The following is a 27942-nucleotide window of genomic DNA, read 5'->3' on the forward strand; positions in this document are numbered from 1 at the left end:
AATCCCCCTGAAATTTTACATACTGCTTCTTGTTTCAGGGTAGGATTTTTTGCTTGGAAAATTTGGGCCAAATAAGAAATTTGGGGGATATGGTTGATTGCAGTCTTGATTTATTCTTCACTTTTGAAATTTTGGCCAAACTTTTTTTTGGTGTTGCTTGTTGTAGGTTTAAAATGGCTTAATCTGGAAATTTTCAAACCTGATTTATATTATGGTCCCTTACTAACAGCCATGCCTTTGACTGATATGGATGGGTTTTGGATAACAATTATTTCTATATTTAAAGGTGTTACCAGGTAAAAAGCATAACACAGATGGTCCTGAACATAAGAACAGACATACTGGGTCATACCAATGGTTCATCTAACCCAGTATACTGTCTTCCAACTGTGGCCAATGCCAGATGCTTCAGAGGGAATGTACAGAACCGGGTAATTATCGGGTGATCCATCTCCTGTTGGCCAGTCCCAGCAGCTGGCAGCCAAAGTCCTAGGTACACCCAGTGCATGGGGTTGCATCCCTGACCATGTTATCTAATTCTTTTTTTAATCCAGTTATAGGTTTGGCCTTCACAACATCCTCTGGCAATGAGTTCCATGGGTTGACTGTGTGTTGTGTGAAGAATTACTTCCTTATGTATGTTTTAAATCTGTTGCCTATTCATTTCATTAGGTGACCCCTGGTTCTTGCATTGTGTAAAGGGATAAATAACACTTCCTTATTTGCTTTCTCCATACCAGTCATGATTTTATAGACTTCTCTGATATCCCCCCTTAGTGACAAGATTATGGCGATCAACAGATGGCTCAGGCAGTGGTGCTATAAGGAGGGCTTTGGGATGTACGGCCATTGGGAAGCATTTACGGACAGAAGACTGTTTTCTCGGGATGGACTTCACCTGAGCAAGGAGGGAAATAGACTTCTAGGATGGAGGCTCGCTGACCTGATTAAGAGAGCTTTAAACTAGAAATTTGGGGGAGATGGTTGGGAGATGTTCGGGAGATCTCCACGCCGGAATGTAACTTTGAGAGGGAAGTAAACAACATAAGAGGGGATACAGCCGTGGACATAAGAATTGACATAAGGAAGAAGGGTAGTGTAGATAACAGACTAACAGGTGATGTTGGTGGTAGAATGTCTGTGCCTAACAGAGTACGGAATGTGAGTGAAGCCAAACGGCAAAAATTAAGATGTCTGTACACTAATGCGAGGAGCTTAGGGAACAAAATGGAGGAACTAGAGCTACTGGTGCAGGAAGTGATACCGGATATTATAGGGATAACAGAAACATGGTGGAATAGTAGTCATGACTGGAGTACGGGTATTGAAGGCTATGTGCTGTTTAGGAAAGATAGAAATAAAGGCAAAGGTGGTGGAGTAGCATTGTACATCAATGAGAAACTTAACTGTAAAGAAATAAGAAGTGATGGAACGGACAAGACAGAGTCTATCTGGGCAAAAATCACACTGGGAAAGAAAGCTACTAGAGCCTCCCCTGAGATAGTGCTTGGGGTGTGCTACAGACCGCCGGGATCTGATTTGGAGATGGATAGAGACCTCTTTAATGTTTTTAAGGAAGTAAACACTAATGGGAAATGTGTGATCATGGGAGACTTTAACTTCCCAGATATAGACTGGAGGACAAGTGCTAGCAAGAATAGTAAGGCTCAGATTTTTCTGGATGTGATAGCGGATGGATTCCTTCACCAAGTAGTTGAAGAACCGACAAGAGGGGATGCCATTTTAAATTTGGTTTTGGTGAGCAGTGAGGACCTCATAGAAGAAATAGTTGTAGGGGACAACCTTGGCTCGAGTGATCATGAGCTAATTCAGTTCAAACTAGATGGAAGGATAAACAAAAATAGATTTGGGACTACGGTTTTTGATTTCAAAAGGGCTAACTTTAAAGAATTAAGGAAATTAGTTGGGGAAGTGGATTGGACTGAAGAACTTGTGGATCTAAAGGCGGAAGAGGCCTGGAATTACTTTAAGTCGCAGCTGCAGAAACTATCGGAAGCCTGCATCCCAAGAAAGGGGCAAAAAACCATAGGCAGGAGTTGTAGACCAAGCTGGATGAGCAAGCATCTCAGGGAGGTGATTAAGAAAAAGCAGAAAGCCTGCCAGGAGTGGAAGAAGGGTGGGATTAGCAAGGAAAGCTATCTTAGTGAGGTCAGAACATGTAGGGATAAAGTGAGAAAAGCTAAAAGCCAAGCAGAGTTGAACCTTGCAAAGGGAATTAAAACCAATAGTAAAAAGTTCTATAGCCATATAAATAAGAAGAAAACAAAGAAAGAAGAAGTGGGACTGCTACACACTGAGGATGGAAAGCAGGTTAAGGATAACCTAGGAATGGCCCAATATCTAAATAAGTACTTTGCCTCAGTCTTTAATAAGGCTAATGGGGAGCTTAGGGGTAATGGAAGGATGACAAACGGGAATGAGGATATGGAAGTGGACATAACCACATTTGAGGTAGAAGCCATACTTGAACAGCTTAATGGGACAAAATCGGAGGGCCCGGACAGTCTTCATCCGAGAATATTAAAGGAACTGGTGCATGAAATTGCAAGCCTGTTAGCGAGAATTTTTAATGAATCGGTAAACTCAGGGGTTGTACCATACAGCTGGAGAATTGCTAACGTAGTTCCTATCTTTAAGAAAGGGAGAAAGAGTGATCCGAGTAACTATAGGCCTGTTAGTTTGACATCTGTAGTATGTAAGGTCTTGGAAAAAATTTTGAAGGAGAAAGTAGTTAAGGACATTGAGGTCAATGGTAATTGGGACAAAGTACAACATGGCTTTACTAAAAGTATATCGTGCCAAACCAACCTGATCTCCTTCTTTGAGAAGGTAACAGACTATTTAGACAAAGGAAATGTGGTAGACCTACTTTACCTCGATTTCAGTAAGGCATTTGACACGGTTCCACATGCGGAATTATTAGTCAAATTGGAAAAGATGGGGATCAATATGAAAATTGAAAGGTGGATAAGGAACTGGTTAAAGGGGAGACTACAACGGGTCGTACTGAAGGGTGAACTGTCAGGCTGGAAGGAGGTTACTAATGGAGTTCCTCAAGGATCAGTTCTGGGACCAATCTTATTTAACCTTTTTATTACTGACCTTGGCACAAAAAGTGGGAATGTGCTAATAAAGTTTGCGGATGACACGAAGCTGGGGGGTATTGTTAACATGGAGAAGGACCGGGATATCATACAGGAAGATCTGGACGACCTTGTAAACTGGAGTAATAGTAATAGGATGAAATTTAATAGTGAAAAGTGCAAGGTCATGCACTTAGGGATTAATAATAAGAACTTTAGATATAGATTGGGGATGCATCATTTGGAAGCAACAGAGGAGGAGAAGGACCTTGAGGTATTGGTAGATCACAGGATGACTATGAGACGCCAATGTGATATAGCTGTTAAAAAAGCTAATGCGGTTTTAGGATGCATCAGGCGAGGTATTTTCAGCAAAGATAAGAAGGTGTTAGTACCGTTATATAAGGCGCTGGTGAGACCCCACCTGGAATACTGTGTGCAGTTCTGGACTCCCATGTTTAAGAAGGATGAATTCAGACTGGAACAGGTTCAGAGACGGGCTACTAGGATGATCCGAGGAATGGAAAATCTGCCTTATGAAAGGAGACTTAAGGAGCTTGGCTTGTTTAGCCTAGCCAAAAGAAGGCTGAGGGGGTATATGCTTGCTCTTTATAAATATATCAGAGGGATTAATATTAGAGAGAGAGAGGAATTATTTAAGCTTAGTACCAATGTAGATACAAGAACGAATGGGTATAAACTGGACACTAGGAAGTTTAGACTTGAAATTAGACGAAGGTTTCTAACCATTAGAGGAGTGAAGTTCTGAAACAGCCTTCCAAGGGGAGTAGTGGGGGCAAAAGACATATCTGGCTTTAAGATTAAGCTTGATAAGTTTATGGAAGGGATGGTATGACGGGAGAGCCTAATTTTGGCAATTGATCTTTGACTATCGCCAGATAAGTATGCCCAGTGGTTGGTGATGGGATGTTGGATGGGATGGGATCTGAGTTACTGCAGAGAATTCTTTTCTGAGTGCTGGCTGGTGAACCTTGCCCACATACTCAGGGTTTAGCTGATCACCATATTTGGGGTCAGGAAGGAATTTTCCTCCGGGGCAGATTGGCAGAGGCCTTGGAGTTTTTTTGCCTTTCCCTGCAGCGTGGGGCATGGGTCGCTTGCTGGTGGATTCTCTGCAGCCTGAGGTCTTCAAACCACAACTTGAAGACTTCAATAACTCAGACATAGGTTAGGGGTTTGTTATAGAAGTGGATGGGTAGGGTTCTGTGGCCTGCTTTGTGCAGGGGGTCGAACTAGATGATCACATTGGTCCCTTCTGACCCTAGAATTTATGAATCTATGAATCTAGTTGTCTCCTTTCCAAGCTGAATAGTCCCAGTCTTTTTAATCTCTCCTCATATGGTAGCTGCCGAAAACAATAGGGTAAGAAAAACATCGGAGTAGACCAAACTCTCCAAACTGGATGTAACTCTGCCACCACACACATCACTAAAAGGGCCCCGTAATACTAGTCCAGTGGCATAAAGGGACTGCTGCAGGGCTAGCATAAGCTGTTTTATGCTGCTCTACTCTTCCTCAAAGCTTCCAGCCCAGGAGAGTGCTGAGGGCAGGAAAAGGAATGGCCAGAGTGCTCTGTATCCCGGAATATCAGGCTGTAAGGCAGCCTCCAGGCAGCCTGGAAAAGGCTGCTGTAAGCAGCAGTGATTCTCAACCTTTCCAGACGACTGTACCCCTTTTGGGAGTCTGATTTGTCTTGTGTACCCCAAGTTTCACCTCACTTAAAAACTACTTGCTTACACCATCAGACATCAAAATACAACAGTGTCACAGCACGCTGTTACGGAAAAATTGCTTCCTTTCTCATTGTGTCTGTATGAAATTTTAGTTTGTACTGACTTCACTCTTGCTTTTTATGAAGCCTGTTGGAAACCTAGGCATATATCTAAATGAGTTGATGTACTGCCTGGAAGACCTCCGTGTACCTCCCTGGGCTACAGGTACCCCTGGTTGAGAACCACTGCCTTATAGCAATGTCTAGAGCTGTTCTGATTTGTGCCAGGGAATGGAACAGCCACGGGAGCAGCCCAGAATTTGGGAGTTACAAAGGTGGCATAAAATAACTCCACCCCCTCCTGCACTGTGATTTTTGTACTGCACCCCTCATAGGTACACCACCGAATCAGGCCCTTTGACTCCTTAACATACCCTAACATTACTCTAACCAAGTGCTGTAGCTGGCACAGGGAAACTGAGGTTGCATCAGCAGGGGGAAGGAATCTTGATCTTAAGGAGTGGTCCAGAAAGAGCCGCTGCATGACCGGATCTGAAAAAGCTTCCCTGCATAGGGAGAAGGGCTTTGGAGCTGGGCTCTGGCTCCACCGCAGCTCTACTGCTCCGGAGCTACTCTGTGCTCCAGCTCCAGGCTCCATTCCAAAGCCCTGGTAGGGAGGCTGTTATAATAACCTGAGTGTATGGTGTGCAGCCTCTATAGAAATACAGATTTTAGTGCGTGAAGCTTCACAGAGAGAATGCACAATGAGCCAAAAGCTCCTCTCTGCTGAGCTGACTTCAGTGGAGTTCCACTCGTGGGCCTTAAGGGAGAACTTGGCTTTATCGCTGTTGTTTTACACATAAAATACAATGATACTTTACAGCACATCACACACAGTCAGAACCACACTTCTCCCGGGATAGACTGACCCCTCACACAGAAAAAAATTCAGGCTGGAAATAAGGCGCAAATTTTTAGCGCTGAGCGTATTTAGCCATTGGACTAATTTACCAAGCGTTGTAGTGGATTCTCCATCACTGACCATTTGTAAATCAAGATTGGATGTTTTTCTAAATGTTCTGCTCTAGGAATTATTTTAGGGATGTTCTATGGCCTGTGTTATGCAGGAGGTCAGACTATGAAATCAGCAGCTGGGGGAGAGTGACCAGGAAACTGTGTATTCCCTTGACAGTTTCTAAGGCTATGTCTACACTAGAGATCTTACGGCGGCACAGCTGTACCAATGTAGCTGCGTAGCTGTAAGATTTCTTGAGTAGCTGTTCTGTGGCAATGGGGGAGAGCTCTCCCAGCATAATTAAACCACCTCTAATGAGTGGCAGTAGGTACGTCAGCTGGAGACGCTCTCCTGCCAACATAGCGCTGTGCACACTACTGCTTATGCCAGCAAAGCGTATGTTGCTCGAGGGGTGGTTTTTTTCACACCCTTGAGCAACATAAAGTTTTGCCAACGTAAGCGGTAGTGTAGCCATGGCCTAAGTAATCATACCTCCAACTGGGAGGAGCTTACAAGTGCTAAGCAATAAGAAGACATGTCCCCGCTATCCCCACCCCCACAGTTCCTCGGTGAAATCTTGGATTGCTCTGCATGCTGTTTTTTCTAGCATGTTAGTAATCCCCTGTCTTCATTTGTGAGGGGGAAGGCTGTTGTAAACAAGCAGGTTCAGCATCGTGATCTGAAGTCGGCCAGGCTTTTGTTCACTCTTATCTCTGCCAGAAACTTGTTCCACGGACAAGTTCCTCAAGAACAATCTCTGGCTCTCATGAGCTTGATCCTAAACTGTGTTAACTGCATTCTGCCAGAGGAGCAGAGCTGTTTCAGAGATCATGGAGGTGATCTCTGATGTGGAGGTGGTCAGAGAGGTCCATTCCATTGATGACTTTGAAAGTTAAGACCAAGACCTTAAAATGGCATTGGGGGCTTTCTATAAAGTACACAAGACATTTTTTGGTGTCTCCACTAACCTCTTGTAACACTTTGTAACAATGAAACAAACATGCAAAATTAAGCCCCCCTTTTCCGCCCTCTGCCCCTGATGTATTACAGAATTTGTGGATAGCCCCTTGGAGGTGAAGTGGGAACCAGGGGAGTGTCGGCACATTTGTGTGAAATCCTGCAAAATGCTTCAGAAATTCCCCTTGTGTGCAGAGATGGGCTTGAACTACAAAATTTGGAACCAGAATGAGATCTGGATTTGAGTTCTGGATTTCCTGGAAGCGTTTGGATTCAGGGTTCTGATTTGGCCCATTACTGAGCTGGGCTCCGGATTTGAATTATGGACTAGTAATTGAATTTGAGCTTTGCTAGTGTTCAGGGGTGTTCATTCTCAAAGTTCTGGTGTAACCCAAGTCTTGAAATGTAGATTCAGGTCTCAAAACTCTGTTTGGGGCTCATCCATAATTTTCATATACACCTCTACACCGATATAGCGTGGTCCTCGGAAGCCAAAATATCTCACCGCCTTATAGGGTGGTCCAGTACAGCCTATCGGCAAGAGCTGGTACGCTGTGCCAGACTGGACCGGCTTCCCTGGCAGTGATTAAAAGGGCCCGGTGCTCCAGCCGCTGCAGGGAGCCCTGGGCCCTTTAAATCACCCGCCAGAGCTCCAGCAGCGGGGCTAGGGTAGTGATTTAAAGGGCCCGGGGTGCCACATGAATTCGGATATAACACGGTAAAGCAGCAAGGCTCGGGTTGTGCTTTTAAGGGCCCGGGGCTCCCCGCTGCTTTACCGTGTTATATCTGAATTCGTGTTATATCGGGTCGTGTTCTGTCGGAGTAGAGGTGTACAAAAGGAAAAGCAGCAAGGATTTTTGGGAGTGCCAACATTTTCAGTGCCGGTTTAATGGAGGTGGTTGGGCAGACACCTATCACAATTCATCCCAAAGGCAGCATTTCATTGGAAGGCAAGTCATGATACATACACACATAGTCTGTGAAGCGCTTTGGGAACCTTGGGGACAAAAGAAATAGAAATGTAAATGACTGTTAGGTAAGATTGCTTGCAATGAGCACCATGCCTTGGACATTTCTGTGCATGGTCTCTTTAAGGCCATTCCAGTCCTCAGACAAAGTAGAGAGCAATGTTTTCTGCTCCATTAGTTCAGCCAGCAGGTCCCAGGGGGTCGCTGCAGTTTTAAAGCAGGACTTTCAACTCCAGCCTTGTAGAGTACCTGGCATACTCTGATTGGTCAGCCTCTCGGAGATGCTGAAATCTGATTGGGCCGCATGGTTTCTTTTCCTCCTCCAGCTGTGCATTTGCAGCTGTTTCAGGGAAAGTATGTGAGAGAAGAATGTGTAAGGAGGATGGAATCTGCATAAGACCTTTTATCTTTGAAACAGCGTCTGGCCAGGCCCTGGGGCAGAAAGTAAAAACGGCAGGAAAAGTTTAAGAAACATTAGGGAATACTTTGTGCATTTGGGCCTTACTGAAGCATTTGTCCAGTGATCTCCTTGCAGGGAATGAGGGGATCATGAGCTACAGGAGAAGTTAAGTGGCTTGGGGCATTGGTAAGGGAACTCCGGGCCTTTTTTCTATAGGTCACTGCCTCAAATCCAGTGCAAGTTAATAGAGTAAAAATCATTAGTGTCTGATGGCCATTCTGTGACCAGTATGAAAAAAGAGAGGTTGGTGATCTCCTTTTGTGCAAGTATCCATATCGCAAAAATAACCATCACAACCAGCACCAATTGGTTCCCTTGATTGGCAGTCTCAGCAGAGATGTCAAGGTTTGAATGGGCCATTGAGGTGCTGAGCCCATTTCTCTGGTTGACATCAGTGGGAACTGCTGGGTGCTCTGCATCTTTGCAATTCAAGCCACCTATCTAGGTGCCTACATATGGATATAAGAGTCAAACTTTAGGCAAGATAGAAAATTCTGGTCAGAGTGGATCACTGAAAGTCGCACAACAGAGAATGGAAAAGCTGGGAATAGAACCCAGGAGTCCTGACTCTGTCTTCTGATCTAACCTCTAGACCAGGGGTCAGCAACCTTTCAGGAGTGGTGTGCCGAGTATTCATTTATTCACTCTAATTTACGGTTTCACGTGCCAGTAATACATTTTAACATTTTTAGAAGATCTCTTTCTATAAGTCTATAATGTATAACTAAACTATTGTTGTATGTAACGTAAATAAGGTTTTTTAAATGTTTAAGAAACTTCATTTAAAATTAAAATAAAATGCAGAGCCCCCTGGACTGGTGGCCAGAACCCAGGCAGTGTGAGTGCCACTGAAAATCAGCTCGTGTGCTGCCTTCGTCATGCGTGCCATAGGTTGCCTACCTCTGCTCTAGACATACTATCTCTTAGCAGACAAACTTAATGTCATCCCTAAATAAATGGCAGTGTGATATCCTTGTTGCAGGACAATGCCAAACAAAGCAACTCCTCCCTTTTTTCTCAAAGCAACTAGCACAGGCTTCTAAGGAAACTGGGCATGGGAGAATTGGGGGGTGGGGTATGAATGTTTAGGAGGGGGTTGTGATGGAGGAGAAGATGGGGGCCTTGCAGCCGAGACGGAATTATGACAGAGAGTTGCATGGTTATAACAGTGTTGTACACTTAACTGGAGTGAGTCAGAGGAGAACTGGTCCCATTGCAGCGCAATTGAGTTTGTTTGTTTGTTAAAGAGAACCATGGGAATGGGCATCAGAATTCTTCCTAAGTGGCTAATAGACATTCCAAAGCCTGTGATAAGAGAGAGATGCTAGAGTCCTAGATTAGTTATTATTAGTTACATACCCACTATGTGGAAAGGCCCAGATTGCAGGGGCAGAAGGAATAGGGGAAGAATATCTCCACTTCAAACACAAAGTGGTGATGATTTAGAAGTTATTAGAGGTCAGTAAACCCTAGGTTTATTCCTTAAACAATCACAAAACTCCTGCTCTTGAGCTCCCAGGCCTACACAGTCCCGTGCTTCATGCTCTCAGTGACACATAATCCACATAGGATGGTTCTACAGATGTTAGAGCAGGGAAATAAATGCTATTCCCAGTCCTGTGAGGGATTTTGACTGAGGGGAGAGAGCAGGGGGCTGGGAATCAGGACTTCTGGGGTTTACTGCAAAAGAAACTCCCCCAAAAATCCCTCTTTCTAATTAACACCCAGAACAATGTAGTTGGCATCCTTTGGGCACGTTTCTGCTCCCGCTTACATTTTCTGGTATTCCTGGAGTAACTCCTGGGAAATCAATAGAGACATGCCAGGGTAAATCAGGGCAGAATCCAGCCCTTTATGTTTCCATTGAGCTCATTGTTCGCCGCCTCCCCTGGCAAAAAAAATAGGCTTTATTTTAAAAAATTGCTTCATTCTGCAGGTCTTAAGAGCTGGGTCCTGAAGTTCTCATGCAAGCTCTGTTCCCATGAGGCTAAATCCTCTGATCGTTTCTCTGTTGCTGCTCAGCCCTCACGCTGAAGTGTGTCCTCTGGGGAGTGCTTGTCTACACTTACGGAGCAATGATCGATGCAGCGGTGATTGATTTAGTGGGTCTAGTGAATGAGTTAATACTCATAATTCTGTAGAAATCCTTTCAGTGACTCACCATAAGCTCTTCTCATTCTTGCAATGCAAAGTGCCCAGACCTCCCAATGATCTGTACTTCAGATTTAGCAGGTCTAGTGAAGACCCGCTAAATCAACCGCAGATCGCTCTCCTGTCGACTCCTGTACTCCACTGAATTTAGAAGAGATGGGGGAGTTGATGAGAGATGCTCTCCTGTCACATAGTGTGGATCTCTCAGTAAGTAGATCTAAACTACATCAATTTGTGGTAAGCTATTCGCGTAACTCAAATTGTGTAGCTTAGATCGAATTTCCCCTGTAGTGTAGACAGAGTAGTTTGCCTGAGTAAGGTCCTCAGGATTTAACCCAATATTCAGCTTGAGAGAGTCCTGTCTGGTGCAGTCTGTGGCTGTAGAGATCAGGGAAAAAGGTGAAGGGGATCATGGTGCCCATGTGTGGTTCGTGACCCCACCCGACTCTCATATCCATAGGCATTTCCTGGGAAGACTAGAACCTTTCCCTTTGACCAGCAGTTGCCATAGTTCCAGAGTGCAGGAGCACATTTCATTCCATCTGCCTTCTTCCACTGGATGTCCCCCGGCAGTCACCATAGGCTCAGTGATTAATCACGATTAATTTTTTTTGAGTTAATCACATCAGTTAACTGCGATTAATTGACAGCCCTACTTTACACTGAGATCACCAATTTTCTGCTCCTCTTCCCTGCCAGATTCTTCACCCTATCACAGCTCCCCTGTTGTCAGTGTCAGCAAAGAAGCCAAGGATCACATGGGACGCAAAGATTTAACTCCTCACTCACTGGTAGACGGGCCCCCTCCTGGTTAGAGGAGAGCAACAATGGTCTGTCTCCAAGGCTGTCAGTTTGGCAGCATTAACTGAAGGAAAATAACCAGTAGTAACTCAGGGTTCACAGTTCCTCTTATGCTGGTCCCCAAACGGTGCAATTTTGCTATTCAGGGAAATCAGCTGCCTTTTAAAATTGGGGGATCAGCTTGCCACTGGTTTGCTGTTTCTAGACCCTTGTGAGAAAAGGAGAGTGTCCCTCTCTGAAGCATTGTATCCTTGGGAAGCCCCCTCTGCTCTTCTTGTACTGATTCTTCACTTCACTGAGCTCTTATAGCTGGGTTTTAACTCCACTCCCTCTTCCTTCCAGACCCACACATTCATTTGCTCCCCAGTTGTCAGGACCTCAGTAGGAAAAATATCACATTGTAAAAGCAAAGAGAGCCTCCTTCATTCCTGTCGTTACACAACTGCCTACCCCTCAAAAGTTGCCCCCCTTCCTTGGGGAGGTTAAATGGCAAAGCTTTGCAGCACTGACATCCCTGCCTGAAACCCCATATATCTGCAGACCTTTTCCCCTGCACGCCCCTTCTTAGCAAGCCCCACCTCTCAGCAGAGCCCTGTTCTTCCCCAGATCTTTGATCTTTGGCAGCCCCTCACCAGTGCCCTAACAGATCCTGTGTGTCTCCCCCAGACTCCCCCACTTTGGCAGATTGCTCTTACTCCATCCCTTTTCAGAACCTTCCCATAGGCTGTTCACACACCCCAGCCTCCAGCCTGGACACCCACACCCCTTAAAGTGAGTGCCACCCATTGGAGACTGCAGTTGTAGAAGAGAGTTAAGACCAGATAACCCCAACTCCTGATGTTATTTCCCATATGTTTTCTTTCCTTCTGAAGGAAATAGCAAAGGGGGAAGACGGGAGGAGCTAAGAGAGTTCCTTGGGTCCCTTAAAGATAGTCTGGGAGCTATTCCCTAGGCTACCACTAACTCACTCTGTGACCTTAGGCAAGTTACTTCACCTCTTCGTACTTTAGTTTCCACCTTGTAAAATGGAGATAGTGATCTGGATTCTCCATCCTGCCCTGACCCCTGTGCTGTGCCCCGGAGTATTGAGGGGCAGTAGTGGGCTCTCATGAGTAGTCCTGGTGGAAGGGGACTGCCTGCGTGGCAAAGAGTTGCCAGAATGTTTTTTTGCTGCCCCACTGGCAGAAGGAACATTTCAAAGCAGGGAAGAGGACAAGGCAGGCAGGAGGGAGCCACTGCTGCGTCAACTCCCTGTCCTTACCCGCCAAACCCAGAGAAATTACAGCCTCATGGACTCCCATGAGTGTGAATGAACTAGCCCTAAGGGGTGAGTTCCTACCGCTCTCTCAAGCAGCCAAGGGCTTGATCTGGCAGCAGTTAAGGTTGTCAGTTAAGCTCTCGCCAGCTCAGGCACCCGCCCATGTGCAAAAATTCCCGTGTCAGAAGTCATGGATATTTTTTTTAAAAGCAAACAAACAGGACGTGAAAATCATAGATTCCATAACCCCAGCCATGACAACACGGGGCCTTCCTCATAAACAATGGCTCTGGGAACTAGAATCGCCACCCACTAAGAGCAGAGAAACATGTCAGATTATTGTCCTTTGGGTATGAAAGGCAGGCATCTGGTCTTGCCACTGGTTCAGGGCACTGAATATCTTTGTTCTGTTCCCAGCTCTGCCTAGTCACAGTGTGACATTGAGCAAGTCACTTCACCTCTGTGCCTCTGTTTCCCTATCTGTAACAGGGGTATTATGGCCTAATAAAAACAGGACTGTGAGGCTAAATTAATGCCCGTAAAGTGCTTTAGATTCTCAGATTGACGTGCCAGATGTTTTTGATTAAATGCAATACAAAATAAAACATGCTACGTGTCCCTCCCCACAGTATTCAAGCACATGATTATGGCCAGCAAAGTGACTCTTCAGCAGTGGTATCTTGTTGTCTCATAGCTCTTCCCTTCCTTCTGGGATCAAATCTGCAACCTCCACAGCTGAGACTGCAAGCTCAGCTTGGTGTCTGCAAATCAATTTCTGCTCTCACTGTCCAGTGCCTTGTCCCTAACCAGCACTGACAAGGAAGTTCCTGCAGTGAGGGTTGGCTGGCAATTTTGTTGCATAGAGAGACACAGTGCAGGCCAGCTCCCTGCTCTGTAGATGCTGCAGTGCCAGCTGGAGGAAAGGAAAACCAGTACCGTGGTTTTGGCCATTAAATTGCAGTTACTATGGTTCAAAGAGGTTCCCAGGAGAGAGATGAGCAGACCCAGGGGTAGCAGGGAGAGTGGTGCTGACGGAATCATTCTCTTCCTTCTTTTCCAGATCAGTTTTTATTAGCCTAGGAATGGCCTCCTGCAGGGCGGAAACAAGAAACAAGAAATATTCCTAAGAATTTCAGGCCAATTCTTCCCTGGCCCATCTGCCTCCTCTTCTAGGCTGGGTACTTGATTCAAATGCCTTGATCTCCAGCATAGTCAGAAATGCTTGCCTTTATTTTCCATTAGCGAAACCTAGCCTAGCCTCAGTTAAATATTCATATTTTAAGCATTAAAAATCTTCTAGGGGCCGCATTTTATTGTGTGATTCATTTATAACAAATGAACCAATCCCCTGGTGTTAGCTGAGAACAGGAGCTGCAGGAAGAGATTAAGGAGGCTCACATGCATTGTTGCAGTTGGATTGATGGATTTGGAGCACAGGCATCTCTGCAGTTGGGGCTTCCCCAAGGAAGGGCTTCCATTCCTGGAACCGTGGCATACCGGCTGTTAGCAGCCTCTCTGCGTTGCCAAGCAGAGATCCACGTCTGTGGAACTTTGCTGATCAGTGAAGAATGAAATGAAATGTTTTGACAATGGAGGTGCTGTTAGAGGCAGATTAAGTAGGTTTGCCAACTTTCTAATCACACAAAAACGAACATCTCTGCCCTTTCCCTGAGGCCCCATCCCTGTCCTGTCCCTTCTCCGAAGCCCCGCTCCCGCCATCCCCCTTCCCTAAGTTACTTGCTCTCCCCACCGTCACTTGCTTTCACCGGGCTGGGGCAGGGGGTTGGGATGCAGGAGGAGATGAGGGCTCCAGCTGGGGGTGCAAGCTCTGTGGTGGGGCCAGGATGAGGGGCTTTGGGTGCAGGAGCGGGCTCCAGGCTGGGTTGGGGTGCAGTGGGGTATGGGCTCTGGGCTTGGGGTGTGGGCTCTGGGTGGGGCCAGGGATAAGGGGTTTGGGTTGCAGGAGTGGGCTCCAGGCAGGGGCAGGGATTGGGTTGTGGGGGAAGGTGAGGACTCTGGCTGGGGGGTGCAGGCAGGAGGGGTCTCCAGGCTGGGGCAGGTGGTTGGGATGCAAGGGGGTGAGGGTTCTGTCTGAGGAGGTGGACTCTGGGGTGGGACCGGGGATGAGGGGTTTGGGTGTAGGAGGAGGCTCAGGGCTGGGGCAGGGTATTGTAGGGGGTTGCGGACTCCGGGAGGGAGTTTGGGTGCAGGAGGGGACTCTAGGTTGGGGCAGGGAGTTGGAGTGCGAGATGGGGTGCTGGGTCCCAACAGCTCTTACTGTGGCTCTCAGGAAGCATCAGCCAGGTCTCTGCTGCCCCTAGGCAGAGACACAGCCAGGCAGCTCTGCACGATGCACGATGTCCTCTTGCCCACAGATGCTGCCCCTGCACCTCCCATTGGTTGCAGTTCCTGGCCAATGGGAGCAGCGGAGTCAGCAGTAGGAGCGGGGGCAGCACATGGAGCCTCCTGGGCCGACATGGGGCCACAGAGACCTGGCAGCCACTTCCAGGAGTCACACAGAGCTAGGGCAGATAGTGAGTCTGCCTTAGCCCCTGGACCCCTGCTGCGCTGCCGACTGGACTTGTAACAACCCAGTCAGTGGTGCCAACTGGAGCCACCAAGTCTGTTCCAGGTGTTCCGGTGAAAAACTGGACGCCAAGCAACCTTAAAATTAAGATGGGAGACTGAGGCTTCCTGTAGATGAGGGGAAAATGTGGAGGAAGGATAAGAGTGGAGTGGGTTTAAAGGGCCTTGAAAGTGTAGTTCCCTAGGGCCATCCAGCCTCCATCCAGATATCTGCAGCTCCATGTTATGTATGTGCCCCTTCTCAAGCTCCATAATGGGTAAAGGCCCAGGACTTAGAGGAGATCTGGATTCTTTTTCTGGATCAGTCTCTTTGATCCAATGATTCCATCTCTAAGGATCTGTTTGCAGTGAGAGGAAACTGTTAGAGGCATCAGTTGGAAGAAATGTTTGATTCCCTCGCATGTCCTTGAGATGGTTTAGCAACTGCACAGAGCACAGCTTACAAATGTGGATGTGCTAGTGCATTCTGGGACTCCTGATTCATATCATTGTGCTCATCGGCACTGGTGGAAGTGTCTTTTGAGTACTTTCCAAACACAAAGCACTGCTTTGTGAGAAGGGGAAGGAGGACTGGCTGACCCAACATAGCTGCAATGCTTATTTTCTCCTGTCTGTCTCAGGAGACTGTGGTAAGTTGCACCTATATTGTGACTTTGTCCCAGGTGTTGCAACCAATGGATGCAACCACCTGTGGACTCAAGGGGCTGCATAAACTTTATAAACACGGTGTTCCAACCAACTTTTTGTTGCAGCTTCCTTTTGTCTAGCATATGCAGGGGCTTCTGTGCCTCATTTTTCCCCTTGTAAAATGGACGTAATGAACTGCTTCCCAGGCAGGCTTTGTACATTAACATCTGTAAAGCACTTTGATCTCCTTGGATAATGAGCAGGACAGAAATGCAGTCTTGTTACTACAGTGAACAGTATGGAGCCTAGTATAAGGGGGTCTGGGAATTTTACTAAATTCTGTAACTAATTTTGGCAGACAGGAGAAAAAGAAAAGAGCCCGAACCTACTTTCACTACAGTCAGTGTCACAGCTACCTGTTCATGTCAATGGCTGCAGGATTGGGTCCCAATTGAATAGCATGAATTCCCTTCCCGTTGCAGCCAGGACTGTAGGTAAGGGGGTAAGGAGAAGAGAGACGATTTTATGGTGTATATATCTACACCAAATGACCTGAGTGGTTTGTTTCCTAGCTTGTTGTTAAGCCCCCCAATGTAACGTGTTGGTTTCCTTGCCAATTTCTCATAGCGTGTGTGCCATTGGGAATAGCTGCCTCACCACAGGACAGGTTTTCAGGGGAGCAGAGTGGACATATGGTCACCTGCACTGTACCGTTTGTACCCACCGTTCTCCTCCGTACAGCTGTTTTTGTTGTAGAACTGGTCACATTTCTGCCTTCCCCAGATAGTCACATTCATCTTGGGAAAATCCCGACATCTGATTTGGAAGTTTGTAAAGTAAAAGCCACTAATGTGGCCCAGCTCCCAGCGCAGGTGTGAGCACCAGGCAAAGCAAGGAAAGGTGCAGTGCATATAGGCTTCCCTGGACTAACATGCAAGGCTAATACTGCCCGTATCTTGAGATAGTTGCCTGTCTTTAATATGCAACTATAGCGCCTCCTGCAGACTTATCCTCATGTACACACGCACCTATGCTCACTGACAGGCTCATGTACACACATATGTGCACCCTTGCATGCCATTCCTACACAGAGAGAGAGAGACACAGATATGGTTCCCCTCCCTCCGTACTTGAGAGAGAGGCCCTGAAATGCTCCCATAGAAATCCCCTGTGCTTCAGACACTTTCATCACTTACAGTTTGTACTGAAGAAGAAATGCCAAAATATAAACCCAGCTGCCTAATTTTAGAAATCCACCTTGAAGCCTGACATTGTCTGTTGCCATGGCGATTCCTTGTAGCAGCACATGCCTGATGAGCACCATTGCCTAAGTACCTGGTAGATGTCTCTTCCCTGCCCACTCACTCTCTGCAGCTTGGAAGCGTTATCTGAGGAAGGAGGCGTTTTGTGTGTCTCGCTGCAGGTCTTCCTCTGCAGTTCCAGACCCTGTGCCCAACGCAGCACTGCCCTCCCGACTGAACCATTCTTAGACCCCCCCTTGCAAGAGTGCTTGCTAAATGCTCTTTAAATAGAGCTTGTTCCCATCCACACTGACCAGCCTTCTTTGAAACCAGCTGGATAGGTATGGTTCCCAGCCCAGCGTCAATAGTCTGGGCTGTGTGTGAAGCTGACCAGGACATGGCTGCTTTGGGTTTTGTCCCACCCAATCCGTATACACTGATGGTAGTAGCAAGCAGCCTTCCCCAGGATCTCTGAGACAATAGCTAGTGAGTTTATGGCCACTACAGCTTTAGCAGGGAGAGACCGAGAGTCCTGGATCCCGCTGCCCAGAAACACTGGGGGACTGTACTCCGTGGAGAATGAGAATCCAGAGAAATTTCAGTCCTCGTGCTGGGCTCCTTCCTGCTTCCTCCTGAGTCTGAAAAGGAAAACTGGCTTTTTATGAGTATCCTTGTAAATGTCACCACACAGCAGTTACCTGCCCTTTTCTTTCTCTCTATCCAAGCACTTTCTAGACATTAATTAGACTTCATAAACCCACTGTGACAGATGAGGAAACTGAGGCACAGAGAGGCCGCAGTGTCACCAATCCCAAGTGTTCAGAAATCACTAGTCAGGCCTACAAATATGAGATTAGGTTAACTATCATAACATTCCAAAAAATACATTCTGGGTCCTTTTTATTTGCCTTCTGGTGTTTGTGCCTTGACTGATCATGTTTTCAAGCTTTTTTCTGCAACCGTGTGGGCTAACTTTGTACTACTGAATAAAAGCTGAGATTCTCACTTATTCACATGACTCCAGGAGTTGGGGCTTTAAAACAAACACCAAATATCACCAGACTCAAGATACAACTATGAAAATTTATATCACTGGGAAAGTACTGGAAGCCTGTAACAGAGCCAGAGTAGAGCACAGAAATCCTAATTCCCATCTCTAAGCTGTAACCACTAACCCATTATTTACCTTCCCTTGAGTTGCTCCCCAGACTCCATTTAGGGGATCCATGCAGATGATAGCCCAGAATGTAGTCTGGGGTGCAACTGGCTGAGTGGAAGCTGGAGGAAGAATACATCACAGTAGTGGCTGGGCAGGCAAATCAGATTTTTTCAGTCATTCAGTAATTTCTACAAAGAAACTATTCTGTTTTCATTTTCAGCCTCACGCCCGAGGGGCCCCTCAGTCAGTGCAGCTGGGATTTAAATGCTGCTCCGAACCAGGGGTGTATGGACACAGGACTGGAAAGGGCCTTTTGGGTCTTGGTGTCTAGTCCCTAGCTATGAACAATGTGGGTTAATAGAAAACAAAACACAAAATATCTCACTTTGATTTAAAATTAAAATCAGAGCAACTGGATTTTGTATTCTGGCAACTGCATTTGAGAGGCAGGTTGTCCTTGGACAAGTTGCCTTAAAAGATCATTTCCTGCCATGTCATTCTGCCAACATTCCTGTCCCACGCCTGGCGAGCAGCCACCTTTCTCCTGGGGTACAAGGAAGGTGCTGCTACCAGAGGTGGGATATTGCCAGCCCACAGCGGGGTGGTTTGAGGAGGTTTGAGGATTCCAGCTAGCTTGGCTGTGCCCCCTCCAGGCGTCTATAGCTGTTCTAATGCTACTAAACCTCAGTTTAATGAGAACAGGAGACTGGGTTGAACTTCAGAGGAGGCACATACAGAGCACACATGCTGCAGCCCGTGGGAGAAGTGGCTAGGGAGAGGGAGGATACTGCCACCTGTTGCTAGACACTTGAATTGCAAATCTGGTTGATTTAATTTCAAAATAACATACAACTTTATTTCTTTTTGTTCTGGAATCTGGTCTTGTGTGCTCCTTAGTATGGTGCAGTGCTTGGCACTATATATAAAAACTTAAAGTAGATTATTAAGGATCTTACAGCATATTTTAGAAGAGTAGATACCCTACCCAAATTCCAACTTGGATGGCTCCATATTGCTCCCCTAACACCATTCCATCTATGCTGATGACAGATTCTGCTCAATAACAGTCCAAAGCAGTGTGGACTAATGCATGTTCCTTTTCATCGTATGAGTCAGAAGCCACCAGCAGAAGATTGATTTTCTTTTTTGGTGGATTGGATTCCTTAGTTTCCACATCAAAGTGTTGCTCTTTTTTAAGACTTCTGAAAGCATTCTCCACACCTCGTCCCTCTCAGATTTTGTAGGGCACTTCAGATTCTTAAATCTTGGATTGAGTGCTATAGCTATCTTTAGAAATGTCAGTAGGTGTTTTTTGCATGTTGTCAAATTTGCAGTGAAAGTGTTTTTAAAATGAACAACATGCGCTGGGTCATCGTCCGAAACTGCTATCACTTGAAATATGTGGCAGAATGTGGGTAAAAGAGATTTTGTCGTGGATATTTTTAGTAAAAGTCAGGGACAGGTCATGAGCAAGAAACAACAACAAAAAATCACGGAAGCTGTGACCTGTCCCTGACTTTTACTAAAATATCCATGACAAAACAGGGAGAGAGCACCCTGCCCTTCCCCCGCCTGCAGCAGCAGGGAGCTGCAGTTTCCATTGCCCTGTGGAGCGGGGCGGGGAGGGCGCGTTCCCAACCACCACCAGTTGGGGAGCTGTGGGGAGCTCCTTCCAGCAGCTGCTGAGCAGCTCCAGGATCTCTCTGCCTGCGGCGGACGGAGACCAGCTGCTCGTGGCGGGTGAGCAGCTGCAAGGGTGTGCCCTGGCAGCGGTGGCAGCTGGGGAGCTCAGGGGTCCCTGCTGGAGGCGGGTCAGTTGCGAGGGTTGCCCGTGGAGGCTGGGTTGCTGCAGGGGTCCCCCGCTGCTGGCTTCAGCAGATGTTACTGAGCATTTTCAGTTTTCACTTCGTGTGAGCATGGTCAGTACACCCTAAGTAGCACATTCAGTCAGATCGCAGTTTTTCACACTACAGAGTGGCTGGTCAGCTGTGGGGGCCCCCAGTGTCACAGAGGTCGCTGGAAGTCACGGATTCTGTGATTTCTGTGACATAATCATAGCCTTACTCATAACCTTTAATGTATTTATCCTCACAAAACCTCTTTGAAGTCAGGCTGGACTATTAAAAACCTAGAATGATATACAGTTAATATGGTACACATTAAATGGATTAAAAACTAGCTAACTGATGGTACTCAAAATGTAACTGTGAATGGGGAATCGTCATGGAGCAGGTCTGTTTCCAGTGGTATCCCACAGGGTCAGTTTTTGACCTTATGCTATTCAGCATTTTTATCAATGACCTGGAAGAAAACATAAAATTATCACTGATAAAGTTTGCAGATGACACGAAACTTAAGGCTGTGATAAATAATGAAGAGGGCCAGTCACTGATTCAGAGTGAAGTGGATCGCTTGGTAAACTGGGTCCAAGCAAACAATATTCATTTACATTTGGGTAAATGTATTCATCTAGGAACAAAGAATGTAAACCATACTTACAGGATGGTGGACTCTGTCCTGGGAATCAGAGACTCTGAAAAAGATTTGGGGATGTAGGGGATAGTCATCGGAACGTGAGCTCCCAGTGTGGACAAAAAAGCTAATGCAATCCTGGGATGCATAAACAGGGGAATCTCGAGTAGGAGTAGAAAGATTATTTTACCTCTGTATTTGACTCTAGACTACTATGTACTGTTCTGGTGCCCACAATTCAAGAAGGATTGGAGAGAGTTCAGAGAAGAGCCGCAAGGGTTAGAAAACATGCCTTATAGTGAAGGGTTAAGATTTTGTTACAAGTATTTTTAGTAAAAGTCATGGACAGGTCACGGGCAAAATTTCATGGAAAATTCACGGAAGCCTGTGAGACCTGTCTGTGACTTTAAAATGCCCAGAAGTGGCAGGGAGGACTTACTGGGAGCCTCACTGAGGGGGCTGACTGCCAGCCATTGATCCAACCCTGCTGCTGCCAGTAGAGTAGCTAGGGAGGGAACGAGGGGAGCGGCCGCTTCCCCACCAAGCACAAATGGCACCTTTTTAATTTTACTCATCTAGGAGCCTGGGTTCCAACTCACACCAATGGGGAGACCCTCTGCTGCCCCCTCCCCATTGGTCTATCCAAACTCTTCCCTTTCCCACCCCCTGCCACATGGGTGACCCTTTAAAGAACTTTACCTACACCTCCCTCCTTGCATCGAGTTGTAACATGAAGCAGCAGCTGATTGGTCAGAAGGCTCCCAAGTTATGATTTGATTGGCTGATACAGCACTGCTCTAGGACAGAATGGACTGCACCATGTGCTGGACAGGGGGAAGGGGTTAGCGGCACAATATGCAATCCCTGGAGAATGGGCGCAGGGGACGGGGTTGGGACTTCCCCACCTGGCGGCTGCTTGGGGGCACTCTTCTGGAAGCATTAGCCTTCCGGGGGTGGGGGAGCAGGGTCCCCTCCAGGGACCTGCAGCCTCACCCCACCCCCGAGATGGTACAGCCTGGCTCAGGGGTCCCCTGCTCAGCGTGCGCTGTGCTGAGTCTGGCCCGTCGACTCCGAATCTGCACTGCCCCCGAGGTGATGCTACTGCCCCTGATGGGAGCCCCCCAATGCTGGGATCCAGGGTCTCCCCTGCAGCATCCCCTCCCCATATGTTCCCCCCCACCCAAGCCACCCCGGTATGCGGGATCCCAGCACAGCAGGCGCTCTGGCCACCCTCTTCCTTCCATGTGCCTGATGATCTTCTCCTTTTTGCAGCTTGGGTGTAAACTGGGCGCCACCCGCTGCGGCGCTTTTACTGACGGGGCAGCACTCCGGGTCTTTGGCGGCACTTTGGCGGCAGGACCTTCACTCCCTCTGGGTGTCATCACCGAAATGCCGCCAAAGACCTGCGGAGCGAGTGAAGATTCCAACCCGGAGATGCCACCAAAGACCCGGAGCGCTGCCCCATCAGTAAAAGTGCCACAGTGGGTGGCACCTTTTTTTTTCCACTCTCCCTCTTACCTCCACATGGCTACGCCACTGGCTGCTGCCCCTGCACTGGGGGCTGACTGCTGGTTGCTGTGCCAGTCCTGCCGCTGCACAGGGCCTGCGGCTGCAGCAGGCTGAAGCTGAAGAAATCACGGTGGTCTGTTAAAGACACAGAATCTGAGATCTCTGTGACAGTCGTATCTTTACTTATAGTGACAGACTCAAAGCACTCAGTTTGTTTAGTTTAACAAAGGGAAAGTTAACAGGTGACTTGATCTCAGTCTGTAGGTGTCTACATAGGGAACAAATATTTAATAATAGGCACTTCAATCTAGCAGACAAAGGTATACCATGATCCAGTGCCTGGAAGCTGAAGCTAGATGAATTTAGACTGGAAATAAGGCATAGATTTTTAACTCTGACAGTAATTACCATTGGAACAACTTACCAAGTGTCGCAGTGGATACTCCAGCACTGACCATTTTTAAATCAAGATTGGATGTTTTTCTAAAACATCTGCTGTAGGAATTATTTTGGGGAATTTCTATGGCCTGTGTTCTACAGAAGGTCAGACTAGTGATCACAGTGGTCCCTTCTGGCCTTGGCATCTATGATCCCCTTTTACATATTGGAAACTGATCGACAAAGAAATTCAGTGACTTGCCTGAGGTCATTCAGGAAGTCTGTGGTAGAACAGGGAGCTGAACCTGTTCTACCACAGGGGACATCCAAGTTCCAATCTAGTGCCCTAACCAAGGAACCATCTTCCTCTCCTAGCACAAGAACAAGGGGTCCCTCAATGAAATTAAAAGGGAGAAAACTAAAAACTGATAAAGGCAAATACACTTTTACAGAGTGCATCATGAACCAGTGGCAACCATTGCCTCTAGTTGTCATTGAGTCCAAGAGCTTAACAGTATTCAGAAAAGGATTGGACACGTGTAATAGTAACAAGAATATTTGCAGTGACATTGGATAAGATAAAAATGTATTAGGCAAATAAACCTCATGCTTCAGGTCATAGGATAACTACTACCTGTCTGGGGCTAGGAAGAAATGTCCCCCATGGGAAAGTTATTGCATAGTTATCCATTACGAAATTTCTTCCAGTGACACATCTGATACTGAACTACTAGTGGAGGCAGGATACTGGGCTATATGTGCTGGTGTAGTATTGCAGAGAGACACTGGGACAACTGGGCCCGTTGGTCTTATCCATGGCCATTTCTCTGTTTCTGTCAGGATTGAACTCTAGAGTGTATACGCTCCAGGGCGCCGTCCAACTTTTAAGGCTCCCACACAAGAAAGCTTCCACCCCTTCCCTTGGGAGATGATTTCACAGCCTAACAGGTCTCACTGCCAGGAACGTATTCCTGGCAATCAGACTAGATCTTCTGCTCAGATTCATCTCATTCCTCGTTATATCCCCTTGCATCACTCTGAGCAGATCCTCCCTTCTTGGAATTTGCACCCTCTGGAGCGGTGTCAGGTTCTCACAAGCTCTCAGTCATTGGCTGGCTGAGCTGCACAGATAGATTGGTCATTTCCTTCTCATTCATCCACCTATGAGATGCCAGTCTGGGCAATTTGGTTCAGTCTAAAATGTGCATGAACTTTTCAAAAATCCAAGATCCACTGTGAGCTGAAGGTGGGGCTGTTTCCAGTAACACTGTCTCTGTTTCTCACTTTGTATCCTTCAGGAAGAGCCAAAGAGCAAATCCAAAATCTGTGCCAATGTTTTCTGTGGAGCCGGGCGGGAGTGTGCAGTGACGGAGAAGGGGGAGCCCAGCTGCCTCTGCATCGAGGTAGGTTGTAGAGCAACTTCCAGATGACCGGAGGTAGAGAGGAGATGGGAACTTCTTGAGGTCGAAGGGATCTAGATAAAATACACTAGGGCTTAGGCACTAGCCAATAGAGCTTCAATGGGAGTTGCTCTTAAGTAGCCCCAAACCAGGAGAGGCCCTTCAGTCTACAGCCCCTTTCCTTCCCAGCTCTCCGCTGCCAGTTCCTCCTCCCCAGTCACACACACTCTCTCCGCCTCTGTCATCCACTCTGATACTCTCCTCCTGCACGCACAGAACTGGCTCTGTTTTCTCCCCTCATGAGCCCTCAGTGCCCTGCCACAACCTGGTGCTCTCCTCTGGTGCATTGCAGCACAGATGCTGACTCACGCAGGGTAGTGCCAGTGTGGCTGAGCTGCCTATACCCTTGTCACTTATCCCACAGCCCAGAGTGTCAAACTACGCAGGGGAGAGCTGGCTGGAGCACTCCTCATGTAGGGAGGGTGTGGCAGGGTGTCAGCGCACAGTTGGACTGGTGGGGAGAGGGGCACATGCGCTCAGCAAGCCTGCTGTCAGTATAGCCAGCAGGAGCGGTGCCAGGGTTTCTGACGCCCTAGGCGGACGGCCATTTCGCCGCCCCCTGCGGGTCCGGTGGACCTACCGCAGTGATGCCGGCAGGCAGTCCGCTGGTCTAAAGGCTCCGGTGGACCTGCCGCAGGCATGACTGCGGTAGGTCCACCGGAGCCTTTAGACCAGTGCACCGTCCGCCGAAATGACTGCGGCAGCTCCACCGGAGCCTTTCCAGCAGCGGACTGTCCACCGGCATGACTGCGGTAGGTCCACCGGACCTGCGTGCCGCGCCCACGGCAAAATAGCGCCCCCCAAAAATTCTGGCGCCCTAGGCCATTGCCTAGGCCGCCTAAATGGTAGCACCGGCCCTGATAGCCAGTCTGCATGAGTTACAGAAACCAGCACTAAACACTTTTTTTTTTAAAATAAAAAAAAAATCTTTACAGGTATACTGAGATGGGCCTTGAAAGAAGGGACAGGTTTAGGGACATGGAACCTGCCCATTTTGCTGTTCTCTTCCCATTACAAAAAGCCATGCGTTCTTACACCAATGGAACACTGGTTTTTAAAGAACCCTCCCCCTCAGTGTTTGCAACCCAGAGGCTGACTCCCTGAGAACTGGAGAGTGAAAAGCGCTGTAAGCAAACTGACTGGGTTGATTACCTTTGCCCAGGCTAAGAGAAACATAGAAAGGAAACCCTCAGGTCAAACGTTGGCAATGCCAAATTGGTTCTCAGCTGCGAGCCTGCCTTCAGTTCCACAGCAGAAACCTTGAGCTTGTGTCTGCAGTCCTTGCAAACAGATCCACCCAAAGAAAGACTTACGCACGCACGCACGCACACACACACACACACACAGTCACTCAAAGACACACAGGTTTGTGCACACACACAAACACACACCCAGAGCAGAGACAAACATAGCATAGATACTGAAGAATGCAGAAATTAATCACTAGTAATTCTGCTTTCATTAAGTCACCTGTATGGTGGTAGTGCTGGAGGCTGGGGAGACAAATGTTTGTGGATGAGGGGTCCCCATTTTACAGACCACTCGGCTCCTGCACAAGATTTTACAGGTTCTGGGTAGTTAGTATCTCTCAGTCCCTACTTATGCTGAGGAAGATGTGCACAGTGCCCACAAGCTGGGCTGAGACTGGGGCTTACACACTGCCTCCCTCCAGCCATCCTGGGACCTGAGGCGTTGGGCAAAGCTCTTCTCTTTCTGGCTCTTTTTCAGCAATGCAAACCTCATAAGAGGCCTGTGTGTGGCAGCAATGGCAAGACGTACCTGAACCACTGCGAGTTGCATCGTGATGCCTGCCTTACTGGCTCCAAGATTCAGGTGGACTATGATGGCCACTGTAAAGGTAAAGCCAGCCCTGAGGGCTTTGGACCTACTGTCACTCAAACAAGACCACCCTGGGAGGAGGTGCAGTATAGGAGAAAACGATCTCGTGCCTCCTGTTCCCTCACAGAGATCACAGATGAGATCAAGGGGCACCCATAACATGGCTCCCAGCTGCCTCTTCCTTCCAACAACCAATACAATCAACATACCCTTTCCATCCACCTGTTGAGGAAGGTTCAGGTCCACTAAAAGATGTGTAGAATTGGCCAGTTCCAAAAGCCCTTCCTCAATCCTTGCTCAGACAGAACTCTCACTGACTCCAGAAGCCAGGATTCACTCTATGTCTACGCTACTGCAGTAAGTTGACCTAAATTACGCAAATCCAGCTACCTGAATAACATAGCTGGAGTGGATGTAGCTTAGGTCAACTTATTGAGGTGTCTTCACAGCGCTGGGTCGATGGGAGACACTGTCCCCTCGATTTACCGTACTCTTCTCGTTCGGGATGGAGTTCTGGGGTTGACCGGAGAGCCATCTGCGGTTGATTTGGTGGATCTTTACTAGACCCGCTAAATTGACCCCCAGTCCATCAATCCCCGGAGCATCAATCCAGCTGTAGTGTAGATGTAGCTTAGGATTTTGCCTGCTGGAGTGTTGCTCTCGGGCTTCTCGCCAGTTGCCTACGTGATCCTCTGTGTCACACAGGGTGGATGCCCCTGAGCTACAAGAAATCTGTGCCCATGTCCCATGTTCTGACATCACTTCCACCAAATGGGAACAAGAAGGGTCCTGACCTTTCCAAGGACTCACACGCTCTATGGTAACGCTGGTCTGTTAAAGGAGCAGCTCCAAAGGGGAATATGAAGGAATGTGCTAGGGAGCGCAGTCCAGAACTGCCTGATATCTCAGCAGGAAGGATAACCCCCTCCATCACCAAAAGTGCCCTGTTGCTAGGCGGTAACAGAGGTCTTCAGAGGCCGCAAACTCACAGAGCTGAATCCCTCCCCTCTCGCCGCCATTTGTTCCATGTGAGGGAGAGTCTCATGTCACTCTGATACAAAGTATCAAGATGTAAATGTAATGGTGAAACCATTTTTTTTCCTGCTCATTAACATCCTTTCCCATGTTTCCACTAACAGAGAAGAAGTCTGAGAATCCAGCTGCAAGCCCAGGTAAGAAACCATCTCCTCGCCCACCACACCTGAGAGCTCTGAATTCCTCCCAGCATATGTGCATAGTGGAAGAATGGGCAGTTTGACAGGGAACTGCATAGCTTTAAGGTGGAATGAATAGAAAAACGTGTCTGTTCCCAGAATGGGGACAGAATTTACCTGCAGACTTTCATATTACAGAGTCTGTGCCTGGCTAAGGGACAGGGATATTGAGAGGTACAATGTAGTGGGCTGAGCATAGGACTGGGAATCAGGAGTTTTCATGTCTATTCCTAGCTCTAATACTGATTCCCTGTGTGGCCTTGATCAAGACTCTTCACTTTCTTCTTCCTCAGCTTCTCTGTAAAATGGGGGTGATAATAATACTAATGGTGGTAAAGCACTTTGAGGATCAATGCACTTACATAATTGCTAATAATAGTAATAGATTGTTGTTTATTTTCAGATCGAAGATAGTTATTTTTTAACCTATGTAAAACTGGTCCCTCCTTACTCCACAGATGGGCTGCCTGGATGTAGCAGAGTCCAAGCTGTTGATTCTACTGACTGAAATATGATCTGGCTGCTTTTTACTCCTATTAGACATGCAGAGCTCTATGTTGGTGAGGTAATACCTTTTAATGGGATAACTTCTGCTGGTGAGAGAGATGAGCTTTTGAGCTTACACATAGCTCTCCTTCAGGGCTGAGAGAGGTGCTCACAGGATATATCTACAAAGCAAAGAAAGACCTGGGGCTGGCACATGGCAGCCGACTCAGGCTCGCAGGACTGAGGCTACAGGGCTGTTTGATTGCATCTGGGCTGCGGCTAGGCCTGAACTCTGGGATCCTCCCGCCCCACAGGGTCCTAGAGCCTGGACTCCAGCCCAAGCTCAGAAATCCACACAGCAGTGAAACAGTCTCTTAGCCCGAGCCTGAGTTGACTAGCATGGGCCAGCTGCGGATTCTTCTTTGCTGTGTAGACATACCCAGAGTGTCACAACTAGATACAAGGTGGAACAAATTATTTAGCATAAGTAGTTAACACTCATTTCAAAAAAGCTAGTGATGAGCA

At 47.4% G+C, this 27942-nt stretch overlaps 1 protein-coding gene across 1 annotated transcript in view; it reads left to right on the forward strand.

The window, feature by feature from the left end:
- The window catches only part of FSTL1 (follistatin like 1), a 78315-nt gene that overhangs the window by 36911 nt on the left and 13462 nt on the right, over positions 1-27942 (forward strand). Inside the window, exons 3-5 of the mRNA XM_050961057.1 lie at positions 23717-23821; positions 25607-25736; positions 26857-26889. Coding sequence (XP_050817014.1) covers positions 23717-23821; positions 25607-25736; positions 26857-26889 — 268 coding nt within the window. The remainder of the gene's footprint in view (positions 1-23716; positions 23822-25606; positions 25737-26856; positions 26890-27942) is intronic.

This window comes from Gopherus flavomarginatus, chromosome 1 (genome assembly GCF_025201925.1).
Source record: "Gopherus flavomarginatus isolate rGopFla2 chromosome 1, rGopFla2.mat.asm, whole genome shotgun sequence".
In the NCBI taxonomy this organism is placed as follows: Eukaryota; Metazoa; Chordata; order Testudines; family Testudinidae; genus Gopherus; species Gopherus flavomarginatus.